Genomic DNA, 16,806 nt, shown 5'->3' with positions numbered 1-16,806 from the left:
AATAATCAGTGAACTTAAGAATAGCCCCACTGAGATTATCCAGTATGAGGAACAGAAAGAAAAAAGAATGACAAAAAATGAACAGAGCATCAGAGACCTGTAACACACCATCAAGCATACCTATACATATGAGGAGCCGAAAGTGAGGACAGAGAAAAAGGAGCAGAAAGAATATCTGAAGAAGTAATAGCCTGAAGCTTCCCAAATTTCATGAAATACGTGCATCTCAGAAGCACAATGAACTCTAAGTAAGATAAACAGAGATCCACATTGAGACAAAATATAATTAAACTGTCAAAAGCCAAAGAAAATCTCAAAATCAGCAAGACAAGTGGCAACCATAAGGAATACTCACTAAGATTAACAGTTGAAAACTATGGAGACCAGAGAACAATGAGATAACATATTTAAATACTGGAACAACATGCTATTGAAGAATGACTGGGTCAAAGTAGAACTAAAAGGAGAGATCAAAAGATACATAGAAACAAATGAGAATGAAAATACATCATATCAAAATTATTGGGATGTAGCAAAAACACTAATAAGAGGGAAATTTATATCATTATAGGCCTATCCCAAGAAACAAGAAAATTACCAAATAAAGAACCTAACACTACATCTTAAAGAACCAGAAAAAGAACAAATGAAATCTAAAGTCAGCAAAAGGAAGGAAATAATAAAAAATCAAAGCAGAACTAAATGAAATAGAGAACAAAAACAGAAAAAATTAATGCAACTAGGACCTGGTTCTTTGAAAAGATTAATACAGGCTGGCCCGGTGGCTCAAGCGGTTAGAGCTCCGTGCTCCTAACTCAGAAGGCTGCCGGTTCGATTCCCACATGGGCCAGTGAGCTCTCAACCACAAGGTTGCCAGTTCAATTCCTCGAGTCCCACAGGGGAGCAATGGATGGTGGGCAGCGCCCCCTGCAACTAAGATTGAACACGGCACCTTGAGCTGAGCTGCCTCCCAGATGGCTCAGTTGGTTGGAGCGTGGGCTCTCAACCACAAGGTTGCCAGTTCGATTCCTCAAGTCCCACAAGGGATGGTGGGCAGCGCCCCCTGCAACTAAAATTGAACATGGCACCTTGAGCTGAGCTGCTGCTGAGCTCCAGGATGGCTCAGTTGGTTGGAGCGCGTGCTCTCAACCACAAGGTTGCCGGTTTCGACTCCCGCAAGGGATGGTGGCCTTGCCCCCTGCATCTAGCAACGGCAACTGGACCTGGAGCTGAGCTGCGCTCTCCACAACTAAGGCTGAAAGGACAACAACTTGAGTTGGAAAAAAGTACACACTGTTCCCCAATAAAATCTTAAAAAAAAAAAGATTAATTCAACTGAAAGACAATGGCTACACTCACTAAGATAAATAGAGAAAAGATGCAAATAAAACAAAAATGAAAGAAATGTTACAATGGATACCACAGAAATTCAAAGGAACATCCAAGAATACTATGAAGGACTATATGCCACCAAATTCAATAACCTAGAATGGACAAGTTCTTAGAAACATATAGCCTTCCTAGGCTGAACTATGAAAAACTGGAAAAGCTAAAAAAACAGATCACCAGTTACAAAATTGAATCAGTCATCCAAATTTTATGAGGCCAACATTACCCTAATACCAAAACCTAGTAAGGATAACACAAAAAAAGAAAACTATAGACCAATGTCTCTGATGAACATATATGTAAAAATCCTAAACAAAATTCTAGCAAATCAAATACATTATAAAGATTATACGAGGACATCACGATCAAGTGGGGTCTATCCCAGGGGCACAAGGATGGTTCAACATATGCAAATCCATCAATGTGATACACCACATTAACAAAACAAAGGATAAAAATCATATGATCGTATCAATAGATGCAGAAAAAGCATCTGACACCATACAACATCCATTTATGATTAAAACACTTAATAAAATGGGTTTGGAAGGAAAATAACATAACAAAGACCACATATGACAAAACCTCAGCAAATAATCATATTTAATGGTGAAAAACTGAAGGCTTTTGCTCTATGTTCAGGAACAAGACAGGGCTGTCCCCTATCACCTATGCTTTTCAACATAGTGTTGGAAGTCCTCGCCAGAGCAATCAGGCAAGAGTAAGAAATAGAAAGCATCCAAACTGGGAATGAAGAAGTTAAACTGTTACAGTTTGCAGATGACATGATTCTTTATATAGAAAACACTAAAGACTCCACCAAAAAGCAATTAGAAACCATAAAAGAATACAGTAAATTTGTTGGCTATAAAATAAATGTACAAAAATCCATTGAATTCCTATATACTAACAATGAAATTTCAGAAAAAGAAATTAAAAAACAATTCCTTTTGCAATTGCAACAAAAAGAATAAAATACCTAGCAGTAAACTGAACAAAGGATGTGAAGGGCCTATACACCGAAAACTGTTAAGACATTCTTAAAAGAAATTGAAGACAGAGAAATGGAAAGATATTCTGTGTTCATGGATTGGAAAAATCAGCATAATTAAAATGGCAATATCACCCAAAGCAATATACAGACTTAATCCAATCCCCATCAAAATCCCAATGGCATTTTTTTAAAGAACTAGAACAAACAATCATCAAATTTCTACGGAATCACAAAAGACCCCGAATAGCCAAAGCAATCCTAAGAAAAAAGAACAAGGCTGGAGGTATACTCCCTTACTTCAGCTTGTACTACACAGAAACAATAATCAAAACACCACAGTATTGGCAGAAAAACAGACACACAGACCAATGGAATAAGAGACACACAGACCAATGGAATAAGTTTATTTCTGAGAACCCAGAAATAAACCCACATAAATATGGACAGATAATTTTTGACAAAGCAGTTAGAAACATACAATGGAGAAAAAGAAAGCCTCTTCAATAAATGGTGCTGGCAATATTGGAAAGCGACATGCAAAAGAATAAAGTTAAACTGCTATCTGTCACCATGTACCAAAATTAACTCAAAATGGATCGTAGACCTAAACATAAGACCTGAAAAAATAAACTGCATAGAAGAAAGCATAAGTACTAAACTTATGGACCTTGAGTTCAAAGAGGATTTTATGAATTTGACCCCAAAGTCAAGGGAAAAGCTAAAATAAATGAATGGGACTATAATCAAACTAAAAAGCTTCTGCACAGCAAAAGAAACCATCAACATAACACAGAGGCAACCAACCGAGGAGGAGAAGATACTTGCAAACAATTCATCAGATAAGAGGCTGATATCCAAAGTATATAAAGAACTCATACAACTCAACAACAACAAAACAATCAATCCAATTAAAAAACCGGAAGAACCTGAACAGACACTTCTCCCAAGAAGACATACCAACAGCCAAAAGGTATATGAAAAAATGTTCACCTTCACTAGCTATTAGGGAAATGCAAATCAAAACCACAATAAGAAATCACCTCATACCAGTTAGAATGGCTATCATCAATAAGACAAATAATAACAAGTGCTGGAGAGGCTGTGGAAAAAAAGAAACCCTCATGTACTGCTGGTAAGAATGTAAATCGGTAAAGCTGCTATGGAAAACAGTATGGAGGTCCCTCAAAAAATTAAGAATAGAATTACCATATGACCCAGCAATCCTTCTGGGTATCTACCCAATAAAATCTGAAAACATTTATCCATAAAGATATATGTACCCTGATGTTCACTGCAGCATTATTTATGGTGGCCAAGACATAGAAACAACCAAAGGGTCCTTCAAGATGTGGTACGTACACAATGGAATATAAGTAGGCTATAACAAGATGAAATAATGCCATTTGCAACAACATGGATGGTTCTTGAAATTATTATGCTAAGCGAAATAAGTCAGAAAAAGTCGAGAACCATATGACTTCACTCATATGTGGGATATATAACTGAAAGCAACACACAAACCAGACAAACAAAGAAACAAAAACTCATAGACTCAGACAACAGCTTGGTTACCAGAGGGTAAGTGGGGAGAAGGGGTGGTAGAAGTGGGAAAAGGGGGTCAAATATATGGTGATGGAAGGAGAACTGACTCTGGAAGGTAAACACACAATGTGATATATAGATGATGTATTATAGAATTGTACACTTGAAACCTATCTAATTTTACTAACCAATGTCACCCTTATAAATTTAATGTAAAAAACATTAAGGTAAGTTAAAGAAGCCAGACACAAAGGGCCACGTATTGTATAATTCCATTTATATGAAACTTCCAGAAAAGGCAAACCCACTGAGCTAGAAAGCGCATTAGTGTTTTCAAGTGGATAGGGGAAGGAGCATTGGGAGACACAGATTTTCTTAAAATGGTACAGGAGTGAAGGGCATGTTCCAGAATTAGATAGTGATGATGGGTGTTCAACATTGTGAATATATTTAATGTGCTTAATGCCACTGAATTGTACACTTTAAAGTGGTTAAAATGATAAATTTTGTGTATTTCACCACAATTTATAAAAACAGGAAAGGAGGGCTCAGTTGGTTAGAGCGTGAGCTCTGGGCAATGGAGCTGCCGGTTCGATTCCCACATGGGCCAGCGAGCTGCGCCCTCCGCCACTAGAATGAAGTCAATGAGCTGCCGCTGAGCTCCCGGGTGGCCAAATGGCTCAGTTGGTTGGAGCGCAGGCTCTCAACCACAAGGTTGCCAGCGACTCCCGCAAGGGATGGTCGCGTTTATTAGGCTCAGTACCAACAGTACTTATCTGAGAAAACAAAAACTAATCAGAATTTGTCTGAAAATGTCAAGTTTTCCAAAGCATTTAAGAAACAAGAGGACTGACCAAATTCCAGTTAACTGTTTTAAATACAAAGATATAAGTGTTCTAATGTAGGTAAGAAATTATAAATTTGAGTAATAAAGCAACAATATATTTTTTTAAAACGTTTTTTTGTTTTTTTTTTTTTACATTTTTTATTGCCTTTGTGTGTGTGTGTGTGTGTGTGTGTGTGTGTGTGTGTTGAGAGCCCACTGGCCCATGTGGGAATCGAACCGGCAGCCTTCGGAGTTAGGAGCATGGAGCTCTAACCGCCTGAGCCACCGGGCCGGCCCAAAGCAACAATATTTGAATAAAATCTGCATTTCATCTTACTATTCTAAAATGTTCTCTATATATTACTCAAAACAAAAACTTTTAATTGCAATAAATGTTATCATGTTCATGTGGGCCAAATTACTGGGAATTTCAAGAAATGTTTCATTTTATTTGGCACAGATTTTTTTGCTTTGCTAAATATAGTTAATTTTAACGATACATCACTCACTACCTCCACCCAAAGGAAGTCTTCAAATGGAGACAAGAGGCAAAGAACTGTGGCAAGATCAAGACAGCAAAGCAAAAAAAATCATATTCCTGTTGTGAGGAGTTATAAGAAAAAGGTTTCTGGGGAGAACTAAGGTTCCCTTTCTCTGCACAAAACAAACAAACAAAAAAACCTACAATTTTAGGGAGTTTATATTTTAGAGGTAGAAAATGGTACCTGTTTCCAGAACTCTTCAAGTCAGGCAGGGAACCCTAGCTCCCATCCGAAATAGCAGGAATACAAGTTATTTAAATATTTAAATGCTATATTTGGAATGTGGAAGGATAGAGGAAGGTGTTCCCAAAACTCATCTTTACCTGCCTTGAAATACTATCTTTTACCCAAGTTCATTCTCCCTGATTCAATTAGTAAACTGATAAATTATTGTAACATAATTAAGTCTGTAACACTCTGTTGGTACTTAGCATGATTCTTTTTTTTTTTTTGGAAGGTGAGAGTTGGAGGTATATACCTATATATTCTCCTAAATATATTCCTTGTCTAAAGGACATGTCGAAAGGGCTGTTCTATCTTCTCACTATTTCTAATAACTGGCATTACTGAGTATAGACTCACATCTGTCACCGCCATGCTCAGAATATCCAAAGGCTTCCCATGTTTATAAATATGGATAAAGTACAAACTTCTAAGCATAGCATTCAAAGCTCTCTGCAAGATAATTCACACATGACTTTCCAATCTTATCTTACTACACTTCTTACTAAAAGTAAGTTGATTCTCTTTCTCCTCCCTCTTATCCCACTAAGTTTTGTTTCACTTCAGTTCTCTCATAATAAGCAACACATTCTGCTTATAGTAGTTCTTATTTAAAACTCAGAGTACTCTCTACTGGAGTATAAGCTCCTCAAAAGAAGAAACTGGTCGGGTTTCATCTGTTTTTCCCATGTGGAAAATAACAAATTGCCCTGTACAGAAGAATAATAAATGTTTATTAAAATGAAAATAATGTCTGCTCAGGAATTCCATAAGAGTGGTAAATTGTTGAGCATTAAAAAAAACTAAAGTCATTTAGTACCCTCAAATATTTTTTCTTGTCTCTAAACTGAGATAGTCAGTAAGCTGTGTTGAATGCACTATAGTCAGCCTTTGTAAGAAATGTATTATTTCATATACTTAGAAAGTAACAGGTCCAGTCACTTTAATATGAAACATTCACTCTTAGTTCTCTTTTTAGTATGTGCTCAGAATACACAATGAAAATTCATAAACAGTGTGTTTTGGTTTTGAATTTTGGGGGTATCTGAGGAAGGTGGAAAGGTAAAAGGCAAGAAAAATGAAAGGGGGGCAAGTTCTCCCCAACTCTACAACAAGTAACCAGGCCTAGCTTCAAATCTCTAAACTAAATATAGAGAATGAGCTCATTAATAATCTTGGTATTAAAAGTAAAAGCATTTTTAAAATAGTGAAAGCAAAGATACCATGTGCCTCTGTGCCTGCTGATAAAATGTGCTTAGAAAGACACATCACTTCATAGTAGTTCTAGCAAAATACATAATAAATCACAAGGAAACATCATACAAACCCAAATTAACTGGTCTGTGTTCTTCAAAAAATGGAAGGGTAAAAATAGCAAGTTGATCTGCTTCAGATTAAAGAAGATTAAAGACAACAAACAAATGCTGGCGTGGATGTGGAGAAAAGGGAACGCTAGTGCACTGTTGGTGGGATTGCAGATTAGTGCAGCCACTATGGAAAACAGTATGGAGGTATCTCAGGAATCTGAAAATGGAACTACCCTATGATCCAGTAATTCCACTCCTAGGCATCTACCCGGAGAAATCCAAAACTCCAATTCAAAAATCTGTATGCACTCCTATGTTTATTGCAGCACTTTACACAATAGCCAAGATATGGAAACAACCGAAATGCCCATCGGTAGATGACTGGATTAAGAAGCTGTGGTACATTTATACAATGGAGTATTACGCAGCCATAAAGAAGAAAGAAATCTTATCATTTGCAGCAACATGGATGGATCTAGAGAACATTATGTTAAGTGAAATAAGTCAGAAAGAGAAAGACAAGTACCATATGATCTCACTTATATATGGAATCTAAAGAAAAGTCTATGTGAATGAACTAATCAGAAACAGTTTTGGGGACACAAAGAAAAAACCGAGAGTTGTTAGATGGGTGTGGGGGGGGGTTGGGGATAAGGGGAAAGGTGAAGGGATTTGGAAGCAGCTGGTAACCACAAGATGGCCTCAGGGTTTTTTTGAAAATTAATTTGGGGAAGGTATTCAATAATGTTGTAAAGATTTTGTTGGGTATCCGATGGACATGCGTCCTATTTGGGAGACCACCTCAGGGAAACTGTGGATACCTGATCATGGCATTGTACACCAGAAGCTAAACATTAATGAATGCCAACTATAATTTTATATACATAATGTGATGGTTCAGTGTGAGGTCGGAGGGATAGTGGATGGGGGGAGGCAGGTTCACAGTGTGAGGGATATAAATGATGAACGTCTAAGTATTACCTTGTCTTGTACACCTGAAACAAATAAATAAAAAAAAAAGACAACAGAAAAAAAAATAAAAAATAAAAAAAATAAAAAAAAAAATAAAGAAGATTAAAGAGAAATGACAATGAAATACAATGAGTGTTCCAGAATTGGATACTAGACACACAAAAAAACACAAAACAAAACAAAAAAAAACAACACACACGCAAAAAAGGAATTTTTGTCTTTCACCATAAAGGACATTATAAAGAAATTGGCAAAATGTGAAGGTCTGTAGATTAGAAATAGTACTGTATCAATATTAATTTCTAATTTTGCTAACCATACTAAAGTGATATAAGAGAATATTCCTATTTTGGGGAAATACATACTGAAGTATCTGGGGATAAAGGAGCATCGTGTCTACAATTTACTCTCAAATAATTCATAAAAACAAGAGAGAGAATGACAGAATGACTACATGTTGTGAACTATTAACCATTTGCTGAATCTGGGTGAAGAACTTACGAGAATCTTTGTAATGTTAATCATTTTTAAATGTACACATATATCAAATCATCATATTGTATACCTTAAACTTACACAAAGTTGTATCTCAATTACATCTCAATAAAGCTGGAAAAAAACACAGGAATTGCACAATGGTTATCCAGTATTTGTTCAGGAGTTGAGTTAAAAATTCTAAGTTGACCTTGTTCCAAATAGAAAACCCTAATATATACAACAGTCCTTTGCTCAAGATGAATAGTCCTCTCCTCACATCTGGAATCCTCCCCCAGTCTTCTTTGTCAAAATTGTACTCATCACCCAAGGGCCAGATTCAAATGCTATCTCTCCATAAAGCTTTCCATGGGCCCCATTAGAAATGTCTTCCTACTCTGAATTCCCTCCCACAGCAACTTAGTTTTTATCTAATGCAGCATTTATCACTTTATATCCTGCTTCAAAACTGTGTATATGTCTTATTTTCTCTGCTACACGGAAAATAAAATTAATCTTTAGCCATACCAATCCCTCTGCCTGGACTGCCCTTTTTCATAGCCAACCCTTAATGCTACCTCATCTTCAAGATCCAATTCAGATACCATCTCCTCTGCAAAGCTTTCCTAGATATCCCCTAAATTAGGCTTTCCTTCATTTCTGATCCCTAGCACAATCAATATACCTCCTTTTTTGCACTGCTTTGTAACTGCTTATTTACTAACTGACTCCCTCACTGCATTAAGAATGCCCTAAGGATGCTGTGGATGCCTGGTCATGGCATTGTACACCAGAGGCTGGACATTAATGAATGCCAACTATAATTTTATGTGTATAATGTGATGGCTCGGTGTGAGGTCGGGGTGGTGGTGGATGGGGGGAGGGGGTTCACGGTGTGAGGGATGTAAAAATAAAATAAAAGAAAAAATAAAATAATAATAAAAAAAAGAATGCCCTAAGGAGGCAAGAATTGTGTCTTCTTACCTTTTGCATACCCTGGCACAGTGCCTGGCCCCTAATTGATACTCATGCATTTGATCAACTAATAAAGCATTCTTCCAAAATATGGAGCATAGGATATATATACACGAACATCACTGCTATACCAATGATTTTTTAAACAATTATGTTGTGGAACAGTTAACAAGAAAGCTGGACTACAGATACCAAAAGTGGCTACTTCAAGCCAAAACTGAGAGACAAAGTCTCAGAGACAGCATCTGAAAACAGTAGCGACGGGGTAAAATTCACAGAACCTTTTCCCGGGGCATAAAGCACGATTGGCTAGAACTAATACAGGTCTTTTCAGAAGTATCATCTCCAATCATATAAGGGCAGAAATATAATACAACCGGATATAGTCATCTTCCAAAACAAAACATATCCTGAGCAACAATAATTATTAACTTCCCAGCAAAAAAGTTTTCTTTTTCTAGTAAGTGTTTGCACAAGCATGTATACATACTGTGACAGGTTATATTAGCAACAAAACACCTGTATCCTAGTCATGTAAGTTTTAAGGCAAAAAAAGATATGCATACAGTGAACAAAGAAAAGAAACTTCACCTCATCAATACTTCTCCCTACCCCCAAAAGGCAAATAAAACTAAAAAAAAAGAAAAAATGATTGACACTCACATAAACAGGATTATATTTTTAAATAACTTTATGTAACATCTAGTACAAGTTCGTTTTGCAAATGACAAAGCAAAGGTCTAGAAAGGATAAGTGATTTGTCCAAGGTCATAACAATCAGTTAAGCAACAGGGCTACAACTAGAAAACCTGATCTGGCTCAGAGTTCAGTGTTCATTCCTCTACACCAGTAGTTCTCAAACTGTTAGTACGAGGACTTCTTAAGCTCTCAAAACACTTAAAAGTTAGCAAAGATCCCAAAGAGTTTATTGTCTACTAATAACCACTGCTATAACCATATTACCTCCTCTAGAACAACTGTAGGCTTTATCAACATTAAACTTACTCCCATTTTACAGATGGAGGTTAAATACCTTGCATATCAGCTATCAAGCCAATCATAAGACACGCATTAGGATATAGGTACAGAGAGATCCTTCTTAAACACTCCTTTTACTGCCCTGCTATATCCAACACTCCTAAAGGAAGATCTATGCATCATTTTCCAGTGGCTTAAATCATTTGAACAGCTTCTGCCAACGTCCAAGAGGACATTCAAGATCTTGGGGAAAGGACTTCATATAAACCCAAGAATTACCTGTATCCTAACACCCAATCCAACAAATTTATTCATACTTCAAAAGTGAAATAGGCACATAAATACACACAATTTTTTACGGCAAAAATTATTTCACACACCTGTATCTATACAGAAATTCCTTTTAGTATATTGTATTTTTCTTATCTCTAAAAATACAATATATAACTGAAAGTTCATGGACAACTCCACAAAGGGTAGCCAATAATGAGAACTGGCCTGATCAAAATTAAAACCAGGAATGTCTTTCTTTTAAGCCCAACCAATAATATAACCAAACAGCTGGTACTTAAATGCTTTGAAAACCCTTTATAAAATTTGCATCCACTCCCCCCTCCACAGGCCTGTCTTAATGCTTTCCACATAGTGGGAATACAAGTATTTCATAGATGACATTGTTCAACAATTAGGTTATTATGTAACTGATTGTGAACTACTACCCTAACAGTGACTTTCTAAGACATTTTCCCAACATCTCTCAATTTAGACAACTTCTGCCTTCCTAAATTTAAGACGAATAACAAGTAATATTGCTGTTGGCTTTTCAAGTAATCAGTTGCCGTAAGGATTAAAAAGACAAATCCTATCAAATTTCCATGATCTTTATGTGAAAATAAATTAAAGTTCAACTGTCAATCAGAAGCTGGTCTTTCATATTACCAAAAATTTGAAGAAACAAGCCAATCGTATTTAAAATAAAACAATTAACCAAAAAAAAATACTTTTAAAAATAATAACAAAACCTTTAAAGACTGAGCCACTGATTTTTCAACGTATGATTTAGTCAGGTCAGTTTATTTTCCTCTTTCTTGCTTTCTGGCTACTTTTTCACCATAGAATCATAGAAAAAAAATCTTTTTTATAAACACAAATGAAAATCAGAACTAATGAAGTACTCTACAGAAGAGCTGATAAAGAAAAAAATGGGAACGACTGTGTAGCATACAATTAATGATAATGCATAGAACTGTTCATATTATTTCTGTCTCACATCAGAAGAGAATCAAGAGTGATTCAGTATTGTGGGTTCAACTCACTCAAGCATTTACCTGCTAGATTATCCTTTAACTATGATTATGACTTGAGATGAATGACAGTTCAGCCTGAGACAGTTCTTCTGAATACCCACTTGATGCTCTTTCAGAGTAAATAATCAGAGAGCATCACACTTTTCAAAATTAATTTTCTGCATTTATATATGTGGTTCTTTACAAGGAGTTTTTCACATAAAGACTCTTCTGGAATTAAATGTTTTAGTTATCTCTCTATCTCATCTGACCATAAGAGGCAAAATATTGTAAACAGCTTCAAAATCAAAGATCTACAACAATAGCTAGCATTAACTTCTTCCATTGTTAACAGTTGGGCTAAATTAAAGTGGTCATAATCACGTTAGATCTAGCAGCTCAAGGAGGCATTACTGCCCTGTGGTTAAGAACATAAGCTCTGGAGTCAAGACTGGGTTCAACTGCAGCTCCACCAATTACAAGCTGTATAACTTTTGATCAAGTTCTTTGATCTCTCTGTGCCTCAGTTTCTTCCTCATCTGTAAAATGTAGGTACCAAGTACCTACGCCATAGGGTTGTTCTGAGAATTAATCAAGATTATACAGGTAAAGGTCAACAATAAGCACTCAACTGTAGTAATATCACTCTTACCACCAAGATCTACAAAAACTCAACACCCATAAGGAAAACTAACCATGGCGTAACATAATTATATTCAAGTCGTTAATTTGTAGTTAATTTGTAGCTAATTTGTTCACCCTAAAGAAAGGGAAAAAATCCGTTCAGAAAATCCTATAGTTTTAAATGCAGACTTTGTGTGGTGTAGTAAATGCTAGAGGGCATATTTAACTGTAAGGTACCCCCTTCATGTAGAGGAACATGAGCACTTGGCAATAATCAGCCAGCAAGTTGTACTGGGTACCTCTATATGCCCTATACCCCATAAATAAAAGTTTCTTGTAGTTGAGCCAATTAACACAAATTCAGAAACCAAGGCCACAACTAAGGATCTATAATCTAAGAACTAAGTGTATTTTTTTTCCCTCAAGAAAAAGAAAACACCTATCTACTTCTTGTTAATGTAGAAAAATAGGCATAGTATCACAGTCTCATTCCCAAATTCTACATGCTGGCTAGAGTGCCCTGAAAACGTATACCATCCTAATAATTAAAGGCACATTTTGCCAACTATGAATGCAGTCCTGATCCATGCTCCCTGCAATTGTCTTTATTTTGTCTCTACCCGACAAGGATACATCTCAGAGTAGAAAAACTACTTAATTCACATGGGATGAAAAGTCAAATGTCAAACTACCTGAAAAGCAAGGCAGCCACCTGTGTAAAAGTGGTATACATTTCATATTTAACTACCCGAATTTTTAGACGCTATCAAGAGGCAAATCAGAAGGCAAGAGAAAAACAGCCTCAACCTAATAAACGTGCTTGATTGGTAAGAGGCAGCCTGTGAGGCACAGCTTCCCTTGCAATAAATTTTACTTCCCATCAACCCACGTTAACCTGCTCCTCATCCATAATGGAATAAGTAAACAAAAATAGGGTCTAATTACTTTTGCTCGAAATCTCCCCAGAAAGTGGAGAAACATTTGAGATCTGCCTTACCACCTATTCAATCTGGACTTCACAAAAAGTAGTATACTAGGGACCTCTGGAAGCAAAACCCTGTGTTAGCATTCCCTGGACTAGAGGTAAATCCAAGGATACCCTTCAGAATCTAGATTAGAAAAGGGATGTAAACAACTGGTAAGAGCCACCGTTCACCCCCAAAAACGGGCTTGTCACCAGGGGCTGTAGGAAAAAAAAATCCACAAGGATGGGGTACTTCCCGTCTCCAGCAGTCTAAAAGCCACTAAGTCGTCCCAGGATCTCACATCCTCCCGCCCGCCCGCCCCTCCCCCTCTTCCCACCCCACCCTCTCCTTCCCACCCTCCCACCCGCTTCTTCCCCAGTTTCTAGGCCCAAAAATTAGGAAGAATGACCGGGACACCAAAAACCGCCTCTGACTTTGGGGGTCTCAATGCCAAAGGCAAAGAATACACACAGGAAGCCAACTAAGCTTCACCAGTTAGGGGAGGTTGGAGTAACCGCCCGACACGCCAGGCCGCGCCCCCCCACCCCCCGCCACCGCCACCGCCACCACCACCCCCACTCTCTGCTGGAACCTACCGCCGAAACCCCGAAACCCTTCTCAAGGAGAAAACGATGTCTCTTCCGCTAAACAACAGACAGGCTTGAACCACCAAGCCAACGCTTTCTCAAACACCCGACTCAGAAGGCGCGTAGGCCCAGACCGCTAGGACCCGTGAGACGGGATTGCGTTTTACCTCATGGGCTCAGCAGTCATGTTTTCGCTTCAACGCCTTGTGGACTTCAGCGACCGTAGGGCGCCACTCTGCGCTCCACAGCGCCTGGTTACGATAGAAATGAACTGCACTCTTAGTCGTCACTATAGCTGGTACTGGATCCTCCCCACAGCTCAAAGGCCGCTACCACTGCCACAGCCGCAGGAGCCGCGGAAACAAAGCGACACTGCCACCGCCGCCATTTTGTTGGGCCGAGGCTCAGGCAGGAGAATTGGCGCGTCCTCCCTCTTCCTCTTTTCGTCATCCATTGGCTACCGCCTCCGCAGCGCAGATTCTTATTGGCTACGGAAATTCACCTTTTTTGAGGGCCTGTTGCTAAGGCGGTCTACGTCATTTGATCCTCCACCTTTTCGTAGGGGGTACAATTAGTCCCATTGACATGAAAGTGCTAGTGACTATTTTGACTTTATTCTGAAAATGTTTTTTGTTCCATCCTCTTTTCTTGACATACTGACAAAACAATAACAGCAACTTACATTTATTGAGAGTTTACTATATGCCTAGCACTATACTAATCTTTATCTGGATTATCTCATGTAATCCTTATACCCTTTGAGATAAACAGATGCTGGTTACCGACATTTTCCAGATGAGGAAACTAAGACATAAAGTCCCACAGTAGTGGAGCCGAGATTCAGACCAGACGCACACTCTTAACCACAAATCTATACGGAGATCCTACATATTTTCTTTCCCATGTTCCAGGTTACCATCAAGTGCTTTGCTTTCCTAGATGTTTTATATACAATATTCGGCATGCCATATATACTTATATACATGACATAAGACCAACTTAAGATCTGCATACAATTCTTTCAGTATTGAATAAACTCAAAACTGCCACTTGGAACACACATGCACTGTGGACACAGAGTCCCAGAGAGCAGTTTCCAGGCTCTCAGCCTCACATGGAAAGGTGCTGGCTTGGTTATTGGATGGCCATCAGCTGTGATCAGATGGCCATCTGCTGTGGCTCGGTGGCCATCAGCTGTTGCCGGTTAGCCATTGGCCACTAATATAACTGCCGTGGCTATGCTAGGGGTTTTGGTTGGTTGTCAGAGAAGCGGCTGGTGGATAGCGACTAGCAAGTGCAGTTAGCAAGCAGATTACATTGCGTATCATGTTGATCCTACTTCCTGTGTCTCCTAGGCCTCCAGTGAGCCGGGTGCAGGAAGACCCCTTGTTGGGGTACTGGCAGATGTTTGCTTTTGTGTCACGACCAGCCGCCATCGAGAATATAGTGATATGAACTCCCCTATCTATGGCTCCGTTGATGTTCCTTTTTGGCCTCACCATATGCCGCATTCTTGTGCGGGGAGCGGGAGCTGAGTCCCTGCATTACACCAACCCATCCAGTTCTATTTACTCATTACAGAGGGTTAGCTAGATGATCTCTACTTTCGTGTTCTATAATTTGCCCATTGGTAATCTCTGCAAATTACAAATCAGTTCTCTAAAATCGAATCATTTCAAATTTTATTTCTAAGTCTATTCTGCCATACATGTTTTAGTTCATTCTATTTGCTTTTCTTCAAATTGGCAGGAGCTCCCGTTGTGTTTAGGTGACAAAACCGCTGCTTTCTACTGGAATAGCAAATGATGGGCCTTTTTTGAACCAAATACTTTTTAATGAGCTGATAGACTCAGGCAATGTTTTGATCAAAAGAAGCTTCTACACATTTCAAGTTATCTTGCAAATATTCAGGTACAATTGCCAACTGTAGAAACCAGACTACTTTATCTGGTATATGGATTTTCTTCTGTCTTCCACGCATTAAATATTACTTAAACGTAAAATTTAGAGAAGTTATATTTTCCTCCCTGGTAAATGCAATTAATTTGAAAAGACATCCACTTCATTACAAGATATCACACAACTTTTAAACTAGCTGTTGTTGACAGGACTTCTTAACACTAAGTAGCTTTAAATGATGAATTCCACAAATAGAGAAACAGTAACAAAATTATAATCATAGAATTTTAAAAATATACAATAATTCATTATACATTCATCAATTGTAAGAAAGAGAAGTTCAATGCTATTAAAGGATGACTAACAAATTTTTACAGATATGGGTGTATTATTTTCAATAGATGATTGTCAATGAGTTTCCTTCAGTTGTATTTTAGAAAAAAATTCACTGGTAAATATCTCTTTCACATTTTTCATCAAAATGTGACAGAAATCAACATAGAACCATTTCTTGGACTCTTGAACATAAGTATGTAATTTGTGAATTTGCTTCTTTGCTTTGAAAGAAAGACTAGGTAAATTACCTTTAAGAGAGCTAGTTGGGTGAGACAATAGATGCTTTCATAATTGTTAATAAACACTATCACAAAATCTGACTATCTCAAAATCATAATGGTATGGAAATATCAATTAAACATTTAAATGTATATATCCTTAACCCAGAAATTTAACTTCTAGAAGTTTACCCAACACATACACGTGACATGAGAAAAATAAGATGTCCACAAGACTATTTTCCGCAGCATTGTTTGTCACACCAAAGCTTTGGAAATGACATAGATATTCCTCAGTAGGGTATTGGTCAAATAAATTATACTATCCATACAACAGAATATGATATAGTTCCTTAATATAAATTTTTTTCAAAAACCACTTGTGTTTCTATGCACTAACAATGACCAAACTGAGAAGGAAATTAAGACAACAAACCCACTTACTGTAGCATCAAAAAGGATAAAATACTTAGGAATAAATTTAACCGAAAAGGTAAAGGACTTGTACACTAAAATCTACAAAACACTGCTGAAAAAAAAAATCAAGGAAAATGCAAATGAATGGAAAGATATCCCATCCTCATGGATTAGAGGATTTAATTTTGTTAAAAAGTCCATACTAGCCAAAGGGACCTACAGATTCAATGAAATCCCTATCAATATCCCAATG

The 16,806-nt window shown here is 37.6% G+C and overlaps 1 protein-coding gene across 21 annotated transcripts in view; it reads right to left on the bottom strand.

Moving 5' to 3' along the window:
• Positions 1–14,113, bottom strand: part of ATRX (ATRX chromatin remodeler) — a 255,985-nt gene extending 241,872 nt beyond the window's left edge. For 11 of the 21 annotated variants that reach the window (XM_081043759.1, XM_081043779.1, XM_081043781.1 and 8 more), the window contains exon 1: positions 13,851–14,089. Coding sequence is in view for 6 of the 21 variants with exons in the window: in XM_081043761.1 (XP_080899887.1) it covers positions 13,851–13,870 (20 nt within the window). In the remaining 15 variants the exon portion in view is untranslated. Of the gene's footprint in view, positions 1–13,850 lie in introns of all 21 variants that reach the window. The other 10 variants (XM_081043762.1, XM_081043777.1, XM_081043760.1 and 7 more) reach the window with 6 other exon arrangements.
• Positions 14,114–16,806: the final 2,693 nt, after the last annotated feature.

This window comes from Rhinolophus hipposideros, assembly GCF_964194185.1.
Source record: "Rhinolophus hipposideros genome assembly, chromosome: X".
Classification (NCBI taxonomy): domain Eukaryota; kingdom Metazoa; phylum Chordata; class Mammalia; order Chiroptera; family Rhinolophidae; genus Rhinolophus; species Rhinolophus hipposideros.
Note: the sequence above shows the minus strand (reverse complement) of the source record. Positions and strands in the feature narration are given on the sequence as shown.